This window comes from Pseudophryne corroboree, chromosome 1 (assembly GCF_028390025.1).
Source record: "Pseudophryne corroboree isolate aPseCor3 chromosome 1, aPseCor3.hap2, whole genome shotgun sequence".
NCBI classification, from domain to species: Eukaryota; Metazoa; Chordata; class Amphibia; order Anura; family Myobatrachidae; genus Pseudophryne; species Pseudophryne corroboree.
Window position 1 is genome coordinate 952,200,076 of NC_086444.1, and position 26,699 is coordinate 952,226,774.

General features: G+C 47.4%; 1 protein-coding gene across 2 annotated transcripts in view; it reads right to left on the bottom strand.

Annotated features, from left to right (window-relative positions):
* Positions 1-26,699, bottom strand: part of TLL1 (tolloid like 1) — a 440,554-nt gene that overhangs the window by 169,935 nt on the left and 243,920 nt on the right. For both annotated transcript variants that reach the window (XM_063920427.1, XM_063920428.1), the window contains exons 6-8: positions 23,898-24,015; positions 22,108-22,286; positions 21,806-21,911 (exon numbers count right to left, since the gene is read on the bottom strand). In XM_063920427.1, the coding sequence (XP_063776497.1) occupies positions 21,806-21,911; positions 22,108-22,286; positions 23,898-24,015 (403 nt within the window). The remainder of the gene's footprint in view (positions 1-21,805; positions 21,912-22,107; positions 22,287-23,897; positions 24,016-26,699) is intronic.

Below are 26,699 nucleotides of genomic sequence, written 5' to 3' on the forward strand. Positions count from 1 at the left end.
GAGTGTGATACAGCGCAGGGGGAGGGAGTGTGATACAGCGCAGGGGGGGGGGAGTGTGATACAGCGCAGGGGGAGGGAGTGTGATACAGCGCAGGGGGAGGGAGTGTGATACAGCGCAGGGGGAGGGAGTGTGATACAGCACAGAGGGAGGGAGTGTGATACAGCGGAGGGGGAGGGAGTGTGATACAGCGCAGGTAGAGGGAGTGTGATAAAGCACAGGGAAAGGGAGTGTGTGAGTTTGTTAAAGCGTGGGGGGAGGGAGTGTGATACAGCGCAGGGGGAGGGAGTGTGATACAGCGCAGGGGGAGGGAGTGTGATAGAGCGCAGGGGGAGGGAGTGTGATAGAGCGCAGGGGGAGGGAGTGTGATACAGCACAGGGGGAGGGAGTGCGATACAGCGCAGGGGGAGGGAGTGCGATACAGCGCAGGTAGAGGTAGTGTGATACAGCGCAGGGGGAGGGAGTGTGATACAGCAGCGGGGAAGGTAGTGCGATACAGCGCAGGTAGAGGTAGTGTGATAAAGCACAGGGAAAGGGAGTGTGTGAGTTTGTTAAAGCGTGGGGGGACGGAGTGTGATAGAGCACAGGGGAGGGAGAGTGATAAAGTGCAGGGTGCAGAGGAAGGGAGTATGTTTGTTAGTGTGGTACAGCGCAGGGGGGGTGATAAAGCGCAGGGGGAGGGAGTGTGTGAGTGTGATAAAGCACGGGGAGGGAGTGTAATCAAGCGCAGGCCGCAGGATGATAGTGTGTGTCAGTGTGATACAGTGCAGGCTGCAGGGGGAGGGAGTGCATGAGTGTAAAACAGTGCGGGGGGAGGGCATGTGATAAAGCGATGGCTGCGGGGAGAGGGAGTGTGTGAATATGATAGAGTGCGGGGTGAGGGAGTGTGTGTGAGTGTGATACAGAGCGGTGGAAGGGAGAGTGTTACAGAGAGCGGGGGGAGGGAGTGTGTGAGTGTAATAGAGTGCAGGGGAGGGAGTATGTGAGTGTGATACAGTGTGGGGGGAGGGAGTGTGAATAAGCGGGAGGGAAAGGGAGTGTGTGAGTGTAATAGAGCGCATGTGGAGTGAGTGTGTGAGTGATAAAGTGCAGTGGGAGGGCATGTGATAAAGCGCAGGCTGCAAGGGTTTAGAGTAAGTGTGTGTCAGTGTGATTAAGCGCAGGCCGCGGGAGTATGTCAGTGTAATAGAGCAGAGGCCGCAGTGGAGGGAGTGTGTGAGTGTGATAGAGCACAGGCCGCAGTGGGAGGGAGCGTGTCAGTGTGATAAAGCGCAAGGGAAAGGCATGTGATAAAGCGCAGGTGGGGGGAGTGTATCAGTATGATAGAGCACAGGCAGGCCACGGGGGAAGGGAGTTTGTGAATGTGATAGAGCACGGAGGGAAGGAGTGTGGGCCAATGTGTTTTTCCTACTGAGGCCATTAAGTTTTTTTTGCCCCTTAGGGGTCCAGGGTGTTTTAGTCTACCTGTAGGGGCCAATGTTTTTATTTGCATTTTCCTTTCGGGTGCCAATGTGTCTTAAGAATGATGACCAGCTCAGTGGTATGAATATGAAGTCAACTGTTTTCTCATAACTGGAGATTTCTCAAGGTGATTTAAAAATGTAAAAGTGGTTATAGCGCTTGTGCATCGGTGAGTGCCCTGTTAGTGGAAAACTGCCTGCAAATGGTCACCGTTGGATGCGGTGACATTACAGGTAGCTTCCTTACTGATGAGACTGCGGGAGGAGTGCATATTGCTTTAAATAACAATATATATATATCATATATATATATATGCGTGTATTTTTACCCAGAAATTAGAATCAAGAACTTACTTTTATAAAACAAGAGGGTCTCGGGAGATGCACTCTATGTACAGCCAATCACTGCTTGCCTGTGACTGCAGCCGATCTCTATCACCCCATGACGCACTGCAGCTTATACTCTGCACTACGGCCAATAGGTTTCTGCCGCGTATCCCCCCAGTAGCTGGTGGCAAATCAGCAGCTGCAGAGGCATCAGCCGTTTATGCTTTTCACATCACGTGTGCAGAAGATCGGCATAGTCATGGCATCACCAGTGTAAAGAGCAGGAGAAAAGGCGTCCATCTCTAGCAACTGGCAGCTTATGTCTGCTGAGAACTTAGCACCCCACAGTACATGTAAGGGATGGATATAGAAAATGTTTGTGTATAGAAAATACTGTTTGTTTGGGGGGGAGGGAGCAAACAGAGTGTGCTGCCTGTAGTGTTTTATATACTGTTTGTGGGGCCCTTTTTTGTCTATTACCAACCCCCCTCAATAAAAACCAAAGCCCGTCCCTCTGTCCCCAAAAAAATATTTTGTGTGTATAGCACCAGAATTTAATACAGATAGTCCTCTCATTTTGCTTTGCACGTTTGAGCACGATTAAAATGGGATCCGGTCAGGATCCCTGTGGTCAGGTTCCTGGCAGTCGGAAAACCAACGCCAGAATCCCAACAGTACTCGGAATCCCGACATTGATCACTATCCTGGCGCCGGAATGCCGAACGATGATTACACGGAGCACCAGAGATAAGCCGCGAGGGGGAGGGGAGGTTAGGTTTAGGCTGCGGGGGGAGAGATTGAGGTTAGGATTAATCTGCGGGCAGGGAGGGTAAGTGTTAGGCACCCCCAGGGAGGGTTAGTCTGCGGTGGGTGGGAGGGGGGGTTAGGTTTAGGCTACGGGAAAGGTGCGTTAGGGTTAGGATCAGGGTTAGCTTAGTTAATTACTGCATATCGGTATTTTCAACACCGGGATGCCGCTGTCGGTATTTTGACAGCCAGCATCAAAACCGTCGGGATCCTGATACCAACCCCATTAAAACATATATAATAACCAAAACATTGGACTTGATTCTGATCAAACTCAGGCACATCCGTGTGTGCTTCTTTTGCAACTGTATGCCAATATTGGTACAAGCCCTTCTTTGATGTACAGCCGTGCGTGTGCATATGCAAGCAGTGACATGTCCACTTTCAGCTTCTTTAGACATTGCAAACTTTCTTGGTACATCTAACTAGTTAGTGTGTGTGTGTGTGTGTGTGTGTGTGTGTGTGTGTGTGTGTGTGTGTGTGTACACACATACTACTATATGATGGGTCACCTCAGTCTTCCCCCTGTTCTGCCCTGTCCAAGTGACACCTTCCCTCCAACCCCACCCCCTCTATCCACCATTCCTGATATATTTTCTCAGTGTAACTACTTATTACAAATGTAAAGTCTTTTTCTCTTACGTCCTAGAGGATACTGGGGTCCACATTAGTACCATGGGGGTATAGACGTTCCACTAGGAGCCATGGACACTTTAAGAACTTGATAGTGTGGGCTGGCTCCTCCCTTTATGCCCCTCCTACCAGACTCAGTTTAGAAAGTGTGCCCAGAGAAGCCGGTCACGCTTGGGAAGCTCCTGAAGAGTTTTCTGCATATATTTTCTTTTTGTTGTTTTCAGGCAGATCTGGCTGGCACCAGGCTGCCTGCTTCGTGGGACTTGGGAGGGGGGGGGGGGGGGGGCCCTCCCTAGGGTTAATGGTCCCATTCCCCGCTGACAGGACACTGAGCTCCTGAGGGTCCTATTCGCAAGCCCCACCACGGCGAGCGTACAGGCCCGCAGCACGCCGCCACCCCCAACAGAGCCAGAAGAATGAAGAGTGGTGAGTAGGTGGCCGGCGTCCCGGTTAGCGGGCCGCCGGCTGTAATGGCGGCACAGGGGTAGGAGTGCAGCGCTGACAAGTAGGCTGCGGCTCCAGGGGCATACAGGGTGTGTGTTCCTCTGTGAGTGGTTAGCTAAAGCCACAACATCCATATACCCACACTGGCAGCGCTTCTACAGGGGTTTTTTAACCCACTGTAGGACAGAAATTACCTCAGCAAGTATAAAGAAAATGAAAAGACTGTGCGCCATTAAGGGTGTGACGCTTCACTATGAGCGGATCCAGCAGCTCACCATCGCGATTTTCCCTCTGCAGCTGAACACAGACAGACTGACAGGGAAGTGCAGCTCCTCCACAGGGACTCCAAAGCACCTCAGCAGTACCAGGGGGTCATAGCAAAGGAGTGGGGGCAATATTTGGTGTACTAAACCCTATTAAGGGTACTTAGTTTGCGACCCAGCTGAATTTGTACTTTAGCTATAGGGGCACTGTGTGGCTGGCTCCAATATACTCTGTCTCCCTAGAGGACTCTGTGTGGGTTAACTGTGTTTTACCCTAATTTCCTGAGTGTGAGTGTTTTCTTTCACATTTACTATGTCAAAGGAGTATGTATCATGCACAGCAGAGTGTTTTTCTCAATCTGGGGGGATCACTGACATGTACTCAGGATAGTACACATTCTCAGGCTAGTGGATCTGAACCAGTATGGTTAGATTCATTAAAAGGGATGATATCAAATATTTCAAATAAATTATCCCAAAATGAGAAGGAGACGCAATAATATAGGCAATCTGTTGATGACCTGATGAATAGAGATTCAGTGGTTATTCCAGTGTCTCAGACCCCTACCATTTGCCCACAAAAGCGTACTCTGGCCCAAATAATGCAGGCTGATACTGATGATGATGATGATGTATCAGACCCATGCCATTTGTCCACAGAAGCATACTCTGGCCCAAATCATGCAGGCTGATACCGATGATGATGATGGATGATGTATCAGACCCAGAGGAGGGTGAGGTGGACTCAGGAGGGGGGGATGCAGCTCTGTCACAGGGAATACAGGCCCTGATAGAAGCTATTAGAGATGTCCTGCACATCCCTGACAAAGTGAGAGGAAGATGAGGAATCTTATTTTAATGTTAAAAGCTACTTTCCCTGCATCTAAGGAATTAAATTCCCTATTTGAAGCAACTTGGGTAAATCCTGACAAGAAGTTTCAGGTCCCAAAATGGTTACTCACCTCCTTCCTGTTCCCTCAGGATGATAGGAAAAAATGGGAAAACCCACCGATAGTTGACGCACCGCTTTCTAGGCTGTCACGCAAGATAGTTTTACATGTTCCTGGGGCAGCTTCCTTGAAGATTGAGACCACTCTCAAATATCTGTACACAGCTGCGGCGGTGGCCCAGAGACCCACTATAGCTTGTGCATGGATCTCTAGGGCCATTGCTAAATGGTCGGGTAATCTAATTGACGGATTAGATTCCTTATCCAGGGGGGAGATAATTTTACTCCTACACGTTATACAGGATTCTGCTAACTTTATGGTGGAAGCCATAAAGGAAATTGGTTTACTCAATGCACGCACCACTGCCATGGCAGTGTCAGCACGCAGGGGTTTGTGGACTGCGGACGCTGATAGCCTACCTTTCACAGGTGAAGCCCTCTTTGGGGATGAACTGGATACGTGGATATCAACGGCTACGGTGGGTAAGTCTACATAGCTTCCTTCCGCAGCTCCCCTGGCTACAAAATACTACACTGCTCAAACTCTGCAGTCATTTCGGACAGCAAAGTTTAAAAACTAGACCAAAGATTCTTCTACGGCCTTCAAAGGCAACAGAGGTAAACCCAGAAAACCAGCAACTGCAGGTTCACAGGAACAGAACCCCGGTTCTGCTTCCTCTAAGCCTTCAGCATGACAGTGGACTGCACTGCCTGGAAGACAGGCAGGTGGGAGCCTGTTTCAGATTTTTCAGTCACATATGGGCAACGTCATGCCAGGATCCCTGGGTCAAAGATCTTATAGCCAGGGCTACAGACTGGAGTTTCAGGAACTCCCACCTCACAGATTCTTCAAATCAGACTTACCAGCTTCTCAAGAAGCAAGTATGACAGAAAATGGTACAGACTCAGGCTATTGTTCCAGTTCCACATCAGCTGCAAAATCAGGGTTATTATTCCAACCTGTTTGTAGTTCCGAAACCGGACGGTTCGGTAAAGCCCATTTTAAATCTCAAGTCATTGAACCCGTACTTACGGGTGTTCAAGTTTAAGATGGAGTCTCTGAGAGAGGTGATCTCAGGTCTGGAGGAGGGGGAATTCTTGGAGTCTCTGGATATCAAGGATGCGTACCTTCATATTCTGATTTGGCCGCCTCATCAGGCTTATCTAAGGTTTGCATTGCAGGACCGTCACTTCCAGTTTCAGGCCCTGCCATTTGGCCAATCTATGGCACCGAGGGTGTTCACCAAGGTAATGGCAGAGATGATGTTTCTCCACCGCAAACAGGGAGTGAACATAATACCATACATGGATGATCTGCTGATAAAAGCACCATCCAGGGAGAGGTTGTTAGTCAACATTGCTCTCGCAACCCGACTTCCAGGATCACGGGTGGATTTTGAACCTACTAAAATCTCATCTGGAACCAACACAGAGGCTTTTTTTCCTTGGGATGATATTGGATACAGAGGAACAGACGTATTCCTTCCGTTGGAAAAAGCATTGGTGATCCAGTCAATTATGCAGGATGTTCTAAGACAATCCCGGACATCAGTGCATCTGTGCATTCGCCTTCTGGTAGCCGCTTATGAGGTGCTGCAGTATGGAAGGTTTCACGCAAGGCCCTTCCAGCTGGATCTGCTGGACAAATGGTCCGGATCACATCTTCACATGCACCAGAGGATACGTCTGTCACCAAAAGCCAGGATTTCTCTTCTGTGGTGGCTTCAGACTTCTCACCTGACCGAGGGCCGAAGGTTCGGGATTCAAAATTGGATTCTGCTAACCACAGATGCAAGCCTCAGAGCTTGGGGAGCAGTCACCCAGGGGGAACAGTTCCAAGGAATATGGTCAAGTCAGGAAGCCATTCTTCCAATCAACATTCTGGAACTAAGGGCCATATACAATGCCCTTCTACAGGCATCATATCTTCTTCAAGATCAAGCCAATCAGGTTCAGTCAGACAATGTGACGGCAGTAATGTGCATAAACCGAAAAGGCAGAACGAAGAGCAGGGCAGCAATGTCGGAGTTAACAATGATTCTTCTCTGGGCAGAAAGACACACTGTGGCATTGTCCGCGTTCTTCATTCCGGGAGTAGACAACTGGGAAGCATACTTCCTCAGCAGACACAACCTCCACCCAGGAGAGTGGGGCCTTCACCCTAAGGTGTTCGGGTGCTTGACATGTCAGTGGGGAATGCCACAAAATCGACATGATGGCCTCTCGTCAAGAAGCTCAAGCGGTATTGTTCCAGGTCAAGGGACCTGCAAGCAGTGGCGGTGGACGCTCTGGTGACTCCACGGGTCTACCAGATGGTGTATGTGCTTCCACCACTCCCATTGATCCCAAAGATTCTCAAAAGAATAAAAAGGGAAAAGGTTCAAGCAATTCTCATTGCTCCGGACTGGCCAAGAAGGGCCTGGTATGCGGATCTACTGGAGATGCTCCTAGAGGACCCGTTGCCTTCTCCAACAGGGGCCGTTCGTCTATCAAGACTTACCATTGCTACGTTTGACGGCATGGAGGTTGAGCATCAAATCCTAGCCCGGAAACCAGATAGGGTTATTCCAGCCCTGATCCAAGCCAGAAAGGGGGTAACGTCTAAACATTACCACCAAATTTGTAAAAAATACATCTCTTGGTGTGAGTACAGGAAATTTCCTGTGGTGGAATTTCAACTGGGACGTTTTCTCCTTTTTCTGCAGTCAGGTGTGGATGTGGGCCTACGTTTGTGTTCCATAAAAGTACAGATTTCGGCCTTATCCATTTTCTTCCAGAAACAATTGGCTTCTCTCCCTGAGGTTCAGATAGTTTTGAAGGGGGTTCTGCACATCCAACTGCCCTTTGTGCCTCCTATGGCACCTTGGGATCTCAACGTGATGTTACAGCTCCTGCAATCGGAATGGTTTGAGCCTTTACAGGACATTGACGTCAAGTTTCTTACGTGGACGGCCATCACGCTGTTGGCCTTGGCTTCTGCGAGGCACGTGTCGGAGCTGGGGGCGTTGTCTCACAAAAGCGCCTGCTTGATTTTCTGTGAAGATAGGGCTGAACTCAGAACTCATCAGCAATTTCTTCCAAAGGTGGTGTCTGCGTTTCATATCAACCAGCCTATTGTGGTTCAGGTGGTTACCGACACCTCTGCTACTTCAAAGTCCTTGGATGTTGTGAGGGCTTTGAAGATCTATGTGAAGCGGACAGCTTGTCACAGAAAATCTGACTCGCTGTTTGTTCTCTATGATCCCAATAAAATTGGGTGTCATGCTTCAAAGCAGAGTATTGCACGCTGGATTAGGCTTACTATCCAGCATGCTTATTCAACGGCAGGTTTGCCATGTCCAAAATCTGTACAGGCCCACTCTACTAGATTGGTGGGGTTTTCCTGGGCGGCCGCTCAGGGAGTCTCGGCTTTTCAGCTCTGCCGAGCAGCTACTTGGTCAGGTTCGAACACGTTTGCTAAATTCTACAAGTTCGATACTTTGGCCTCTGAGGACCTTCAGTTTGGTCAATCAGTTCTGCAGGAACCTCAGCACCCTCCCACATGGTTTGGGAGCTTTAGTACATCCCCGTGGTACTAATGTGGACCCCAATATCCTCTAGCACGTAAGAGAAAAAAGGATTTTAATTACCTACGGTAAATCCTTTTCTCGTAGTCCGTAGAGGATGCAGGGCGCCCGCCCAGTGCTTCGTTTCTTCCTGCACTGTTACTTGATTAAGTATTGTTGGTTCAGCGGTTGTTGCTCCTGGTTTAAAGTTTGGTTAGCTTGGCTTTCCTCTAGTTTGTATGTGCTGGTTCGGAATCTCACCACTATCTTTTTATATCCATCTCTCAAAGTATGTCTGTCTCCTCGGGCACAGTTTCCTAGACTGAGTCTGGTAGGAGGGGCATAGAGAAAGGAGCCAGCCCACACTATCAATTTCTTAAAGTGCCCATGGCTCCTAGTGGACCCATCTATACCCCCATGGTACTAATGTGGACCCCAGCATCCTCTACAGACTACGTGAAAAGGATTTACGGTAGGTAATTAAAATCCTATTTTTTTTACATATGGAAAGATTTCACATTCATGACATCCCTGGGCGTCCTGTAGCCTCTTTTGTTGAGTGTTTTCATATTTATGTCATCACTAAGTGCCATTTTCCATATAACAGTCACATTCACAAGAGATGTTTTCCTTTGTCCGTTTGTAGATTCTCACATGACACTATTGATATAATTGAAGAAGTGAGAGAGATTGAGATTTTTCAAGGTAGGCGCTAGTCACACCTCCTGTGCAGACTACACCCTCACAACCTCTACCACCAACATTACTAGTCACACCCCCATAGTGTTTTCACATCCCCATGCGGTGGCATAGAATAGGCCCTTCATAAATTGGACTGGGCACTGGGGTTAAGCAATCTCCATGGTCATGGAAGCAGTGCTTTGAGGTGGGAAAAAGCTGACCAATGGCCATGGAATCTGAGATGTGGAAATGTTTCCACTGCAGAATCATGAACTGTGCTGAAGTCTCCTTGAACAACCAAGTTGGGATTATCACATATGGCAATTAGTTGCTAAATAGTTCTCAAAATACCTTTAGGACAAACAGTGGGAACATATATTGAGTAGTAATAATGGGTATTGAATACACTTGTAAATCTGAAAGTGTACAAATAACCTATGGGTCTAAACTAATCTCTACAATGGTGTAAGAAAGACTATTAATAAGCAATCCCGAAGAGAAAACTAATTCAATGCCCTCTAGTGAGTCTTCAATAAGAAAATAAATTATTTGAGTGGGTTTTTTTTTTTTTTTTAGTTCCTCCTAACCTTTTTTATGTTTACTGTAACATTTAAAAGTAAAAAATAAGAATTTACTTACCGATAATTCTATTTCTCGTAGTCCGTAGTGGATGCTGGGAACTCCGTAAGGACCATGGGGAATAGCGGCTCCGCAGGAGACTGGGCACAAAAGAAAAGCTTTAGGACTACCTGGTGTGCACTGGCTCCTCCCCCTATGACCCTCCTCCAAGCCTCAGTTAGGATACTGTGCCCGGACGAGCGTACACAATAAGGAAGGATTTATGAATCCCGGGTAAGACTCATACCAGCCAAACCAATCACACCGTACAACTTGTGATCTGAACCCAGTTAACAGCATGATAACAGAGGAGCCTCTGGATAGATGGCTCACAACAATAACCCGATTAGTTAACAATAACTATATACAAGTATTGCAGATAATCCGCACTTGGGATGGGCGCCCAGCATCCACTACGGACTACGAGAAATAGAATTATCGGTAAGTAAATTCTTATTTTCTCTGACGTCCTAGTGGATGCTGGGAACTCCGTAAGGACCATGGGGATTATACCAAAGCTCCCAAACGGGCGGGAGAGTGCGGATGACTCTGCAGCACAGAGTGAGAAAACTCCAGGTCCTCCTCAGCCAGAGTGTCAAATTTGTAAAATTTCACAAAAGTATTTGACCCTGACCAAGTAGCAGCTCTGCAAAGTTGTAAAGCCGAGACCCCTCGGGCAGCCGCCCAAGATGAGCCCACCTTCCTTGTGGAGTGGGCTTTTACAGATTTTGGCTGTGGCAGGCCTGCCACAGAATGTGCAAGCTGAATTGTACTACAAATCCAGCGAGCAATAGTCTGCTTAGAAGCAGGAGCACCCAGCTTGTTGGGTGCGTACAGGATAAATAGCGAGTCAGATTTTCTGACTCCAGCCGTCCTGGAAACATATTTTCAGGGCCCTGACAACGTCCAGCAACTTGGAGTCCTCCAAGTCCCTAGTAGCCGCAGGTACCACAATAGGCTGGTTCAGGTGAAACGCTGAAACCACCTTAGGGAGAAATTGAGGACGAGTCCTCAATTCTGCCCTGTCCGTATGAAAAATCAGGTAAGGGCTTTTACAGGATAAAGCCGCCAATTCTGACACACGCCTGGCCGAAGCCAGGGCCAACAGCATGACCACTTTCCATGTGAGATATTTTAAGTCCACAGTGTTGAGTGGTTCAAACCAATGTGATTTTAGGAAACCCAAAACAACATTCAGATCCCAGGGTGCCACTGGAGGCACAAAAGGAGGCTGTATATGTAGCACTCCCTTAACAAACGTCTGGACTTCAGGCACTGAAGCCAGTTCCCTTTGAAAGAAAATCGACAGGGCCGAAATCTGGACCTTAATGGATCCTAATTTTAGGCCCATAGACACTCCTGCTTGCAGGAAATGCAGGAATCGACCCAGTTGAAATTCCTCCGTCGGGGCCTTTTTGGCCTCGCACCACGCAACATATTTCCGCAAGATGCGGTGATAATGCTTTGCGGTTACATCCTTTCTGGCTTTTATCAAAGTAGGGATGACTTCGTCTGGAATGCCTTTTTCCTTTAGGATCCGGCGTTCAACCGCCATGCCGTCAAACGCAGCCGCGGTAAGTCTTGGAACAGACAGGGTCCCTGCTGGAGCAGGTCCCTTCTCAGAGGTAGAGGCCACGGGTCCTCTGTGAGCATTTTTTGAAGTTCCGGGTACCAAGTCCTTCTTGGCCAATCCGGAGCCACGAGAATGGTTCTTACTCCTCCCCGCCGTATAATTCTCAGCACCTTGGGTATGAGAGGCAGAGGAGGGAACACATACACTGACTGGTACACCCACGGTGTTACCAGAGCGTCCACAGCTATTGCTTGAGGGTCCTTTGACCTGGCGCAATACCTGTCCAGTTTTTTGTTGAGGTGGGACGCCATCATGTCCACCTTTTTTCCCAACGGTTTACAATCATGTGGAAGACTTCTGGGTGAAGTCCCCACTCTCCCGGGTGGAGGTCGTGCCTGCTGAGGAAGTCTGCTTCCCAGTTGTCCACTCCCGGAATGAACACTGCTGACAGTGCTATCACATGATTTTCCGCCCAGCGAAGAATCCTTGCAGCTTCTGCCATTGCCCTCCTGCTTCTTGTGCCGCCCTGTCTGTTTACGTGGGCGACTGCCGTGATGTTGTCCGACTGGATCAGCACCGGCTGACCTTGAAGCAGAGGTCTTGCTTGGCTTAGAGCATTGTAAATGGCCCTTAGCTCCAGGATATTTATGTGAAGTGATGTCTCCAGGCTTGACCACAAGCCCTGGAAATTTCTTCCCTGTGTGACTGCTCCCCAGCCTCGCAGGCTGGCATCTGTGGTCACCAGGACCCAGTCCTGAATGCCGAATCTGCGGCCCTCTAGAAGATGAGCACTCTGCAACCACCACAGGAGAGACACCCTTGTCCTTGGGGACAGGGTTATCCGCTGATGCATCTAAAGATGCGATCCGGACCATTTGTCCAGCAGGTCCCACTGGAATGTTCTTGCGTGGAATCTGCCGAATGGGATTGCTTCGTAGGAAGCCACCATTTTTCCCAGGACCCTTGTGCATTGATGCACTGATACTTGGCCTGGATTTAGGAGGTTCCTGACTAGCTCGGATAACTCCCTGGCTTTCTCTTCCGGGAGAAACACCTTTTTCTGGACTGTGTCCAGGATCATCCCTAGGAATAGAAGACGTGTCGTCGGGATCAGCTGCGATTTTGGGATATTGAGAATCCAACCGTGCTGCCGCAGCACTACTTGAGATAGTGCTACTCCGCCTACCAACTGTTCCCTGGATCTCGCCCTTATCAGGAGATCGTCCAAGTAAGGGATAATTAAAACTCCTTTCCTTCGAAGGAGTATCATCATTTCGGCCATTACTTTGGTAAAGACCCGGGGTGCCGTGGACAATCCAAACGGCAGCGTCTGAAACTGATAGTGGCAGTTCTGTACCACAAACCTGAGGTACCCTTGGTGAGAAGGGTAAATTGGGACATGGAGGTAAGCATCCTTGATGTCCAGAGACACCATATAATCCCCTTCTTCCAGGTTCGCGATCACCGCTCTGAGTGACTCCATCTTGAATTTGAACCTCTGTATGTAAGTGTTCAAAGATTTTAGATTTAAAATGGGTCTCACCGAGCCGTCCGGCTTCGGTACCACAAACAGCGTGGAATAATACCCCTTTCCCTGTTGCAGGAGGGGTACCTTGATTATCACCTGCTGGGAATACAGCTTGTGAATGGCTTCCAATACCGCCTCCCTGTCGGAGGGAGACGTCGGTAAGGCAGACTTTAGGAAACGGCGAGGGGGAGACGTCTCGAATTCCAATTTGTACCCCTGAGATACTATCTGAAGGATCCAGGGGTCCACTTGTGAGTGAGCCCACTGTGCGCTGAAATTCTTGAGACGGGCCCCCACCGTGCCTGAGTCCGCTTGTATAGCCCCAGCGTCATGCTGAGGACTTGGCAGAAGCGGGAGAGGACTTCTGTTCCTGGGAACTGGCTGTTTGCTGCAGCCTTTTTCCTCTCCCTCTGCCACGGGGCAGAAATGAGGAGCCTTTTGTCCTCTTGCCCTTATGGGGCCGAAAGGACTGCGCCTGATAATACGGCGTCTTCTTATGTTGAGAGGCTACCTGGGGTAAAAATGTGGATTTCCCAGCAGTTGCCGTGGACACCAGGTCTGATAGACCTACCCCAAATAACTCCTCCCCTTTATAAGGCAATACTTCCATATGCCTTTTGGAATCAGCATCACCTGACCACTGCCGCGTCCATAACCCTCTTCTGGCGGATATGGACAGCGCACTTACTCTTGATGCCAGTCGGCAAATATCCCTCTGTGCATCACGCATATATAAAAACGCATCTTTTAAATGCTCTATAGTCAGCAATATACTGTCCCTATCCAGGGTATCAATATTTTCAGTCAGGGAATCCGACCAAGCCACCCCAGCACTGCACATCCAGGCTGAGGCGATTGCTGGTCGCAGTATAACACCCGTGAGAGTGTATATACATTTTAGGATATTCTCCTGCTTTCTGTCAGCAGGTTCCTTAAGGGCGGCCGTATCAGGAGACGGCAGTGCCACCTGTTTAGACAAGCGTGTGAGCGCTTAATCCACCCTAGGGGGTGTTTCCCAACGTGCCCTATCCTCTGGCGGGAAAGGGTATGATGCCAATAACCTTTTAGGAATTATCAGTTTTTTATCGGGAGAAACCCACGCTTCATCACACACTTCATTTAATTCCTCAGATGCAGGAAAAAATAAGAATTTACTTACCGATAATTCTATTTCTCATAGTCCGTAGTGGATGCTGGGGACTCCGTAAGGACCATGGGGAATAGCGGCTCCGCAGGAGACTGGGCACATCTAAAGAAAGCTTTAGGACTAACTGGTGTACACTGGCTCCTCCCCCTATGACCCTCCTCCAAGCCTCAGTTAGGATACTGTGCCCGGACGAGCGTACACAATAAGGAAGGATTTTGAATCCCGGGTAAGACTCATACCAGCCACACCAATCACACCGTATAACCTGTGATCTGAACCCAGTTAACAGCATGATAACAGAGGAGCCTCTGAAAGATGGCTCACAACAATAATAACCCGATTTTTGTAACAATAACTATGTACAAGTATTGCAGACAATCCGCACTTGGGATGGGCGCCCAGCATCCACTACGGACTATGAGAAATAGAATTATCGGTAAGTAAATTCTTATTTTCTCTAACGTCCTAAGTGGATGCTGGGGACTCCGTAAGGACCATGGGGATTATACCAAAGCTCCCAAACGGGCGGGAGAGTGCGGATGACTCTGCAGCACCAAATAAGAGAACTCCAGGTCCTCCTCAGCCAGGATATCAATTTTGTAGAATTTTACAAACGTATTTGCTCCTGACCAAGTAGCTGCTCGGCAAAGTTGTAAAGCCGAGACCCCTCGGGCAGCCGCCCAAGATGAGCCCACCTTCCTTGTGGAGTGGGCTTTTACAGATTTTTGGCTGTGGCAGGCCTGCCACAGAATGTGCAAGCTGAATTGTACTACAAATCCAACGAGCAATAGTCTGCTTAGAAGCAGGAGCACCCAGCTTGTTGGGTGCACACAGGATAAACAGCGAGTCAGATTTCCTGACTCCAGCCGTCCTGGAAACATATATTTTCAGGGCACTGACAACGTCTAGCAACTTGGAGGCCTCCAAGTCCCTAGTAGCCGCAGGCACCACCAATAGGTTGGTTCAGGTGAGACGCTGAAACCACCTTAGGGAGAAACTGAGGACGAGTCCTCAATTCCGCCCTGTCCGAATGGAAAATCAGATAAGGGCTTTTTCAGGATAAAGCCGCCAATTCTGACACGCGCCTGGCCCAGGCCAGGGCCAACAGCATGACCACTTTCCATGTGAGATATTTTAACTCCACAGATTTAAGTGGTTCAAACCAATGTGACTTTTGGAACCCAAAACTACATTGAGATCCCAAAGTGCCACTGGAGGCACAAAAGGAGGCTGTATATGCAGTACCCCTTTTACAAACGTCTGAACTTCAGGGACTGAAGCTAGTTCTTTTTGGAAGAAAATTGACAGGGCCGAAATTTGAACCTTAATGGACCCCAATTTCAGGCCCATAGACACTCCTGTTTGCAGGAAATGTAGGAATCGACCCAGTTGAATTTCCTCCGTCGGGCCTTACTGGCCTCGCACCACGCAACATATTTTCGCCAATTGCGGTGATAATGTTTTTGCGGTTACATCCTTCCTGGCTTTGATCAGGATAGGGATGACTTCATCCGGAATGCCTTTTTTCCTTCAGGATCCGGCGTTCAACCGCCATGCCGTCAAACGCAGCCGCGGTAAGTCTTGGAACAGACAGGGTCCTTGCTGGAGCAGGTCCCTTCTTAGAGGTAGAGGCCACGGATCCTCCGTGAGCATCTCTTGAAGTTCCGGTTACCAAGTCCTTCTTGGCCAATCCGGAGCCACGAATATAGTGCTTTCTCCTCTCCGTCTTATCAATCTCAGTACCTTGGGTATGAGAGGCAGAGGAGGGAACACATACACCGACTGGTACACCCACGGTGTTACCAGAGCGTCTACAACTATTGCCTGAGGGTCTCTTGACCAGGCGCAATACCTGTCGAGTTTTTTAATCATGTGGACGACTTCTGGGTGAAGTCCCCACTCTCCCGGGTGGAGGTCGTGCTGAGGAAGTCTGCTTCCCAGTTGTCCACTCCCGGAATGAATACTGTTGACAGTGCTATCACATGATTTTCCGCCCAGCGAAGAATCCCTGCAGCTTCTGCCATTGCCCTCCTGCTTCTTGTGCCACCCTGTCTGTTTACGTGGGTGACTGCCATGATGTTGTCCGACTGGATCAATACCGGCTGACCTTGAAGCAGAGGTCTTGCTAAGCTTAGAGCATTGTAAATGGCCCTTAGCTTCAGGATATTTATGTGAAGTGATGTATCCAGGCTTGACCCTAAGCCCTGGATATTCCTTCCCTGTGTGACTGCTCCCCAGCCTCGCAGGCTGGCATCCGTGGTCACCAGGACCCAGTCCTGAATGCCGAATCTGCGGCCCTCTAGAAGATGAGCACTCTGCAACCACCACAGGATGGATACCCTTGTCCTTGGTGACAGGGTTATCCGCTGATGCATCTGAAAATGCGACCCGGACCATTTGTCCAGTAGGTTCCACTGGAAAGTTCTTGCGTGGAATCTAACGAATGGGATTGCTTCGTAGGAAGCCACCATTTTTACCCAGAACCCTTGTGCATTGATGCACTGAGACTTGGTTCGATTTTAGGAGGTTACTGACTAGCTCGGATAACTCCCTGGCTTTCTCTTCCGGGAGAAACACCTTTTTTCTGGACTGTGTCCAGGAACATCCCTAGGAAACAGAAGACAAGTCGTCGGAACCAGCTGCGATTTTGGAATATTGAGAATCCAATCGTGCTGCCTCAACACTACCTGAGATAGTGCTACACCGACTTCCAACTGTTCCCTGGATCTTACCCTTATCAGGGAATCGTCCAAGTAAGGGATAACTAAAATTTCCTTCCTTCGAAGGGATATCATTTCGGCCATTACCTTGGTAAAGATCCGGGGTGTCGTGGACCATCCCTACGGCAGCGTCTGAACTGATAGTGACAGTTCTGTACCATAACCTGAGGTACCCTTGGTGAGAAGGGTAAATTTTGACATGAAGGTAAGCATCCTTGATGTCCCGAGACATCATGTAGTCCCCTTCTTCCAGGTTCGCAATCACTGCTCTGAGTGACTCAATCTTGAATTTGAACCTCTGTATGTAAGTGTTCAAAGATTTTAGATTTAGAATCGGTCTCACCGAGCCGTCTGGCTTCGGTACCACAATAGTGTGGAATAATACCCCGTTCCCTGTTGCAGGAGGGGTACCTTGATTATCACCTGCTGGGAATACAGCTTGTGAATGGCTTCCAAAACTGCCTCCCTGTCAGAGGGAGACGTCGGTAAAGCCGACCTTTGGAAACGGCGAGGGGGAGACGTCTCGAATTTCAATATGTACCCTTGAGATATTACCTGAAGGATCCAGGGGTCTACTTGCGAGTGAGCCCACTGCGCACTGAAATTCATTGAGAACGGGCCCCCACCGTGCCTGAGCTTGTAAGGCCCTAGCGTCATACTGAGGGCTTTGCAGAGGCGGGAAAGGATTTCTGTTCCTGGGAACTGGGTAATCTCTTCAGCCTTTTTCCTCTCCCTCTGTCACGAGCAGAAAAGAGGAACCTTTTGTCCGCTTGCCAACAAAGGACTGCGCCTGATAATACGGCGTCTTATTTTGAGAGGCGACCTGGGGTACAAACGTGGATTTCCCAGTTGTTGCCATGGCCACCAAGTCTAAAAGACCGACCCCAAATGTCCCCTTTCAAAGGCAATACTTCCAAATGCCGTTTGGAATCCGCATCACCTGACCATTTTACTGGTAGAATTGGACAACGCACTTATACTTGATGCCAGTCGGCAATTATTCCGCTGTGCATCCTGCATATATAGAAATCCATCTTTTAAATGCTCTATAGGCAATAATATACTATCCTTATCTAGGATATCAATATTTCCAGTCAGGGAATCCGACCATGCCAACCCAGCACTGCACCTCCAGGCTGAGGCGATTGCTGGTCGCAGTATAACACCAGTATGTGTGTGAATACATTTTTGGATACCCTCCTGCTTTCTATCAGCAGGATCCTTAAGGGCGGCCATCTCATGAGAGGGTAGAGCCCTTGTTCTTACAAGCGTGTGAGCGCCTTATCCCCCCTAGGGGGTGTTTCCCAACGCACCCTAACCTCTGGCGGGAAAGGGTATACAGCCAATACTTTTTAAGAAATTATCCATTGTTATCGGGGGGAAACCCACGCATCATCACACATTTTATTTCTCAGATTCAGGAAAACTACAGGTAGTTTTTCCCTCACCGAACATAATACCCCTTTTTGGTGGTACTCGTATTATCAGAAATGTATAAAACATTTTCCATTGTCTCAATCATGTAACGTGTGGCCCTACTGGAAATCACGGTTGTCTCTTCACCGTCGACACAGGAGTCAGTATCCGTGTCGGCGTCTGTATCTGCCATCTGAGGTAACGGGCGCTTTAGAGCCCCTGACGGCCTATGAGACGTCTGGACAGGCACAAGCTGAGTAGCCGGCTGTCTCATGTCAACCACTGTTTTTTTATACAGAGCTGACACTGTCACGTAATTTTTAACAGTACATCCACTCAGGTGTCGACCCCCTAGGTGGTGACATCACTGTTACAGACACTCTGCTCCGTCTCCACATCATTTTTCTCCTCATACATGTCGACACAAACGTACCGACACACAGCACACACACAGGGAATGCTCTGATAGAGGACAGGACCCCACTAGCCCTTTGGGGAGACAGAGGGAGAGTTTGCCAGCACACACCAGAGCGCTATATATATATACAGGGATAACCTTATATAAGTGTTTTTCCCCTTATAGCTGCTGTATAGTTAATACTGCGCCTAATTAGTGCCCCCCTCTCTTTTTTAACCCTTTCTGTAGTGTAGTGACTGCAGGGGAGAGCCAGGGAGCTTCCCTCCAACGGAGCTGTGAGGGAAAATGGCGCTGTGTGCTGAGGAGATAGGCTCCGCCCCCTTCACGGCGGCCTTTTCTCCCGCTTTTTTTAGGAAAACTGGCAGGGGTGAAATGCATCCATATAGCCCAGGAGCTATATGTGATGTATTTCTTTAGCCATATAAGGTTTAAACATGTTGTATTGCGTCTCAGGGCGCTCCCCCCCAGCGCCCTGCACCCTCAGTGACCGGAGTGTGAAGTGTGCTGAGAGCAATGGCGCACAGCTGCAGTGCTGTGCGCTACCTTACTGAAGACAGGAACGTCTTCTGCCGCCGATTTTTCCGGACCTCTTCGCTCTTCTGGCTCTGTAAGGGGGCCGGCGGCGCGGCTCCGGGACCCATCCAGGCTGAACCTGTGATCGTCCCTCTGGAGCTAATGTCCAGTAGCCAAGAAGCTCAATCCACTCTGCAGTCAGGTGAGTTCGCTTCTTCTCCCCTTAGTCCCACGATGCAGTGAGCCTGTTGCCAGCAGGTCTCACTGAAAATTACAAACCTAAACTAAAACTTTCACTAAGAAGCTCAGGAGAGCCCCTAGTGTGCACCCTTCTCGTCGGGCACAGAAATCTAACTGAGGCTTGGAGGAGGGTCATAGGGGGAGGAGCCAGTGCACACCAGTTAGTCCTAAAGCTTTCTTTAGATGTGCCCTGTCTCCTGCGGAGCCGCTATTCCCCATGGTCCTTACGGAGTCCCCAGCATCCACTTAGGACGTTAGAGAAACTACAGGTAGTTTTTTCTCACCAAACAAAATACCCTTTTTAACGGTACTTGTACTATCAGAAATGTGTAAAACATTTTTCATTGCCTCAATCATGTAACGTGTGGTCCTACTGGAAGTCACATTCGTCTCTTCATCATCGACACTGGAGTCAGTATCCGTGTCGGCGTCTGTATCTGCCATCTGTGATAGCGGGCGTTTAAGAGCCCCCGATGGTCTTTGAGACGCCTGGACAGGCACAAGCTGAGTAGCCGGCTGTCCCATGTCATCAAACTTCTTTTGTAAAGAGCTGACACTTTCACGTAATTCCTTCCATAAGCCCATCCACTCAGGTGTCGACCCCCTAGGGGGTGACATCTCCACTACAGGCAATTGCTCCGCCTCCACATCATTTTCCTCCTCATACATGTCGACACAGCCATACCGACACACAGCACACACACAGGGAATGCTCTGATAGAGGACAGGACCCCACTAGCCCTTTGGGGAGACAGAGGGAGAGTATGCCAGCACACACCAGAGCGCTATATATATACCGGGATAACACTATACAGAGTGTTTTTCCCTTTATAGCTGCTGTTTATATTATACTGCGCCTAATTAGTGCCCCCCCCTCTCTTGTTTTACCCTTTTCTGTAGTGCAGGACTGCAGGGGAGAGTCAGGGAGACGTCCTTCCAGCGGAGCTGTGAGGGAAAATGGCGCCAGTGTGCTGAGGAGATAGGCTCCGCCCCCTTCTCAGCTGACTTTTCTCACGCTTTTTTCTGGAATCTGGCAGGGGTTAATATACATCCATATAGCCCTGGGGGTTATATGCGATGTATTTTTGCCAGCCAAGGTGTTTATATTGCTGCTCAGGGCGCCCCCCCCCAGTGCCCTGCACCCTCAGTGACCGGAGTGTGTGGTGTGCATGAGAAGCAATGGCGCACAGCTGCAGTGCTGTGCGCTACCTTGGTGAAGACTGATGTCTTCTGCCGCCGATTTTCCGGACCTCTTCTTGCTTCTGGCTCTGTAAGGGGGCCGGCGGCGCGGCTCTGGGACCGGACTCCGAGGCTGGGCCTGTGTTCGGTCCCTCTGGAGCTAATGGTGTCCAGTAGCCTAAGAAGCCCAAGCTGGCTGCAAGCAGGCAGGTTCGCTTCTTCTCCCCTTAGTCCCTCGATGCAGTGAGCCTGTTGCCAGCAGGTCTCACTGAAAATAAAAAACCTAAAACTAACTTTTATCTAAGAAGCTCAGGAGAGCCCCCTAGATTGCACCCTGCTCGGTCGGGCACAAAAATCTAACTGAGGCTTGGAGGAGGGTCATAGGGGGAGGAGCCAGTGCACACCAGGTAGTCCTAAAGCTTTTCTTTTGTGCTCAGTCTCCTGCGGAGCCGCTATTCCCCATGGTCCTTACGGAGTTCCCAGCATCCACTAGGACGTCAGAGAAAGGACGATTTATCGGCTATTTCGTTTAACCACTTGCCTGGCATGGTCGCCTGCAAGTGCTTTATCTGACCTGGTCGCACAGGATGTGACCAATCAGATAGAGAGTGTTAGCAGCGGCAGGGAAGGGAAACTTCCCTCCACTGCTGCTGTCAGAGGGACAGGAAGGTCCCTCTGCCTCCCTGCACTCTCCCCCACTGATTGCCGTGCTGCCGATCATTGCTGATCGGTCAGAACGGCAGGACCCCCCCGCCTCCAGCGACTGCAGACAATAGCAGCCGCTGGGGAGTGTAAATTAACCCCCCCAAGCCACCCCCAGACTCAAAATGAAAGCCGCGATGGTCGCAATGTTTTCGATGTTCCCGATCGATGTTTTGATAATTGAGGGGGGGGGGATTTTTTTACTAAAATCATTTTGGATAGGGTTAAATTCATGTTCACCTAATTCACTCATAAAAAAAAAAAAGACAATTTCGGAGCGTTTTTTTTTTGGGGGGGGAATAGTCAGTTAAGTGGTTTTTAAGAACACTCATTTCTAAACATTATCCAAACACCATACTAAAATTAAAATCTTAGAAAGCCAAGCTGTGAATAGAACAGACCGGATGCTGTCACTTGGTAATGTAACATATTGGAAACTAGTTAATTAAGATTTGTAAATACACAAGGTAGGCCAAGACTATGATTAATAGATGGGAGGGGTGTTGCTAAATTTTATTCCACCCCAATGGACTGACCCATACTTTATAATCACCATGTTAAGATCAACAAAATACTAAAAGAAAAAAAAATAAACTAAAGGAAAATGGATTAAAAAGTCAAAAATTATAACCTGAGATTCCAACCTTGAGAAGGTGTTCCTCGCATAATGCATGATGCTGTCAAAGTCATATGGTTCTCCCTGAGAGTTCACCTCGCCCGGCTCCATTTTCAGAAAGTTGTATTCCTGGCCTAGGGGTTATAAAGATTGACATATAAAATAATAATGTAACAGGCATCACTGAAATCATACACCTATCAACAAGCCTGAATGATGCAGATTTACTTAAAAGAAAGTAATCAACGTATTTTAAAAGGTGGATTCCACCTAAGCCGCAATTAACAGGCGCCATGAAATATGTTATTTGCAATGACAATAAGGAATTACCTGGCTGAATATTTTCCCTGATAATGGTTACATGATCATCACGGTCCGGTCGAGTGTGCTCATGCCAAAATCCTATGACATGACCCAGCTCATGGACCACAATTCCAAATTTATCACAGTTTTTGCCAATGGATATCGCCTGAGGACCATTTCCTCTTCGACCCACATATGAACAGCACCTGTGGAATGAGTGAAAAATAATCCATAATACCTAGCGGCAGTCACAGGTCACCACTTAATTATTAACGTCTTTGCAGGTCTGTCATATAGCAAAAGGAGTTAAGTTTATTAATAAACCAAACACTTGAATCATTTATTACATGTCACATCTGTTACACTCACAGATTTCAATCGTATCATAGCAACAACAATTCTGAGAACACTGCACCATATATTGATGTTTACTAAAAATACAGTTCTGCATGGTGACATCTTATTATTCATATTTAGCTCAATTATTTAAATGTAACCCTGACGGTTCCCTGTTCATGAAACACTCTAAGCCATGATTGTCGTACATTTAAGATCTTTCCATAACGGTAGAAATAGGTAGTAATCTTTAGAATTGCAAAGTAGGATCACAATCTTATAAAAGTGGATCAGTGTCTCCTCTCTCCGTTATATTGCAGAGATTCCTTAAGCACATCATGAAGTTGGCTTGGCTTTGAATGCAGAACACCACTGTAAACATTAAACATGTTTTAGTGCACATCTTTCAATTTATGACAACTCAGCTGGATTTTCTGGTTGTTTAGGATTAATAGAGATTTTAGCTCTGGCAAAAGATGATCAGCTTTCTATATCACAGCTTTTGTTTAATGCCAGGAAAGTCATCAAGCTCAAATAGAAACAGGTTGAGCATCCCACAGGGCTTTGATTGAATACGTAAATAAAACGCTCTCTTTCTTCTGGTCATAAGCTCGCATGCATTACCATGGGCTGCCCTCAGCTGCCTGATGACTCTGCAACCACACAACATAGTGAAGGAGTTGATGGAGGAAGGAACATTTAATACAAACTCACCCCTCAAGAACGCCAACAAACCTCTTAATCATACATTTAAAATTGGACAATATTAAGGGGCTTAGTCATCACATATCATAGCAGAGGCCATGAATTAATAGTATCATCTCTTATTGCCACATATTAGATATAACAAATTCTCTATGAGGCTATTTATCAAATAAAAAACCTTGCTAGGACAGTGGCTGCAATAGGAACGTGTCCCTGTGAAGAGGTTGGCGGTTTAAAGATAGCTATTTCCAGGACACATGTGCGTTCTCATGCGCAAAATGCGATAGCCAGAAGGGGAGGAGCATGACGGTTACAGTAGTGGTATCAGAAGTTCCCTTTCCTTCCACCACCTTGCTCAGCACAGGAGCGGCTGAAAACTAAAAAGACATTTAGCCTAAATACAGTACAGTAGTTTAGAATGGATTATCTAAATACATACCGTACAGGTTATACTGTAGCAATGCAAAGGAAATTAATGTATTTAAAGTGATTAAAGCATTGACATTTAATAGGAAGGGATGGGGTAGGGGTGAAGGCGCACACTGAAAATTATAGAATGGGAAGAGAGGGATCCAGCATATACTGGCACTAATGTGGTACTCTTACCCCACTGCTGCAGAAAGATGTAGCGTGGTTGCCTAAGAATATGAAGCATCATGCATCTAATTTTATCATGATCACAATAGGTTTGTTCAGAAAATACTGCTCCCAGCCAGTACAAAGAGTGAGAACATACTAATACATAAATTCTGTAAAACTGATGGGAGAATCCTTACCCACAAGGCCTATAAGTGAATACAATGTAGCTTTCCTCATCAGTGCGCTCTATGAATGTTACACACGTGTGTTTCTCCCAGTGCCGCATGGCCTGCTTGAACATGGCCCTCTGGCTGCCTAGAGGAAATGCATGAGGGAGATCAAATGCAGTCAATTTAAACAAGTTGAGCTTTATACTAATAACACTCCTCAGAGCGGTGGCTGCCATTTTGTGATAAGACCAAAATGTAGCCGATATACTAACTAGGCAATCAGTCCCTCAGTGATAAAGGGGCAAATGTATCAAAGTTTGGAGCGAGATTAAGATCAGATGCTGTCACTTTACAGCCTGTGTTTTAAAAATGGTTTGTACTTTAAATCTCTCCAAGCTTTGATACATATGCCGCATAATTAGTTTCAACTGAACATATAAGATCCATTCTCATGAAAAGTTTGGCCACAAAATTGGCATCTCCACTCTGTGGACGTACATGGTTCATTTAAAGGTTTGAATAAAAAAAAAAACTTTCACAACAATTTCAGCAGGTTTATTTCTATGTTTATGTTTGGTGCCCAGAATTACGTCACAGATCTCTCATCACTAGTGGGGATTATCATGCAGTATGATGTGTACCACGTGCATAGAGGCTGAATTCTGTGTAGGATTAAGGGTACTAGAATAGATTTCCTCTTAACCTTCATCTTGGGCACAGGCAGCGTTGTGCTAAATTATATGCCTAAAATCAATTCAATAACCATAAAACAAATGCACTCATGGTGAGGATTTAAAGAGGCATAACGAACAATAATGAAATATACTGCAAACACAGATTTATACACGTATACTTATTTACAGACCAACAATTTACTAAGAAACAGTAATATAAAAAATGTGCCTCTCTCTCTTATATATATATATATATATATATATAGACACATACATACATACATACATAGATATAAGCACACACACATATATTTATATATACACACACACACACACACACACACACACACACACACACACAACTAGAATACAAAAAAAGGTCCTAACCATATAGAAAATAGAAATGGTGTATTAGTGACGGTCTTCAAATTTTAAACTATACTATTCTCAATTTTCAATTGAATTACCTTACAGCTACCTTAATGTCATACACTACCTGTTTGTGAAACTACAAAAGCATAACAGATAAAACTTAAAAATACATGGGGATAAATTAGTGATGAGCGGGTTCGGTTCCTCGGAAATCGAACCCCCCCGAACTTATCCCATTTTACACGGGTCCGAGGCATACTCGGATTCTCCCGTATGGCTCGGTTAACCCGAGCGCGCCCGAACGTCATCATCCCGCTGTCGGATTCTCGCGAGATTCAGATTCTATATAAGCAGCCGCGCGTCGCCGCCATTTTCACTCGTGCATTGGAAATGTTAAGGAGAGGATGTGGCTGGCGTCCTCTCCGTTTATTCATTGTTGAGTTAATGCAAATATTTGTGCTTGCTTATATCATTGTGGGGACTGGGGAGCAGCTTTATATTAATATAGGAGGAGTACAGTGCAGAGTTTTGCTGATCAGTGACCACCAGTTTAATCCGTTCTCTGCCTGAAAAGAAAACGCTCCTTATCTGTGCTCAGTGTGCTGCATATATCTGTGCTCACACTGCTTAATTGTGGGGACTGGGGAGCAGCTGTATTATATAGGAGGAGTACAGTGCAGAGTTTTGCCGACAGTGACCACCAGTAAACGTTGTCTGCCTGAAAAACACTCCATATCTGTGCTCAGTGTGCTGCATATGTCTGTGCTCACACTGCTTTATTGTGGGGACTGGGGATCACCAGTATAATATTATATAGGAGGAGTACAGTGCAGAGTTTTGCTGACCAGTGACCACCAGTATACATTGTCTGCCTGAAAAACACTCCATATCTGTGCTGCATTGTGTAGTATATAGTAGTACAGTGCATAATTTTGCTGACCACCAGTATATAATATATAGGAGTACGGTACAGAAGGCCACTGCTGTACCTACCTCTGTGTCGTCAAGTATACTATCCATCCATACCTGTGGTGCATTTCAGTTTTGCACAGTTTGCTGACCACCAGTATATAATATATAACATTACGGTACAGTAGGCCACTGCTGTACCTACCTCTGTGTCGTCAAGTATACTATCCATCTAGATTCTATACCTGTGGTGCATTTCAGTTGTGCAGTTTGCTGACACAGTGACCACCAGTATATATAGCAGTACGGTACGGGAGGTCACTGCTGTACCTACCTCTGTGTCGTCAAGTATACTATCCATCTACATTCTATACCTGTGGTGCATTTTAGTTTTGCAGTTTGCTGACAGTGACCACAAGTATATATAGCAGTACGGTACGGTAGGCCACTGCTGTACCCACCTCTGTGTCGTCAAGTATACTATCCATCTAGATTCTATACCTGTGGTGCATTTCAGTTGTGCAGTTTGCCGACACAGTGACCACCAGTATATATAGCAGTACGGTACGGAAGGCCACTGCTGTACCTACCTCTGTGTCGTCAAGTATACTATCTATCTAGATTCTATACCTGTGGTGCATTTTAGTTTTGCAGTTTGCAGACAGTTAACACCAGTATATATAGCAGTACGGAAGGCCACTGCTGTACCCACCTCTGTGACGTCAACTATACTATCCATCTACATTCTATACCTGTGGTGCATTTTAGTTTTGCAGTTTGCTGACCGTGACCACCAGTATATATAGCAGTACGGTAGGCCACTGCTGTACCTACCTCTGTGTAGTCAAGTATACTATCCATCTACATTCTATAC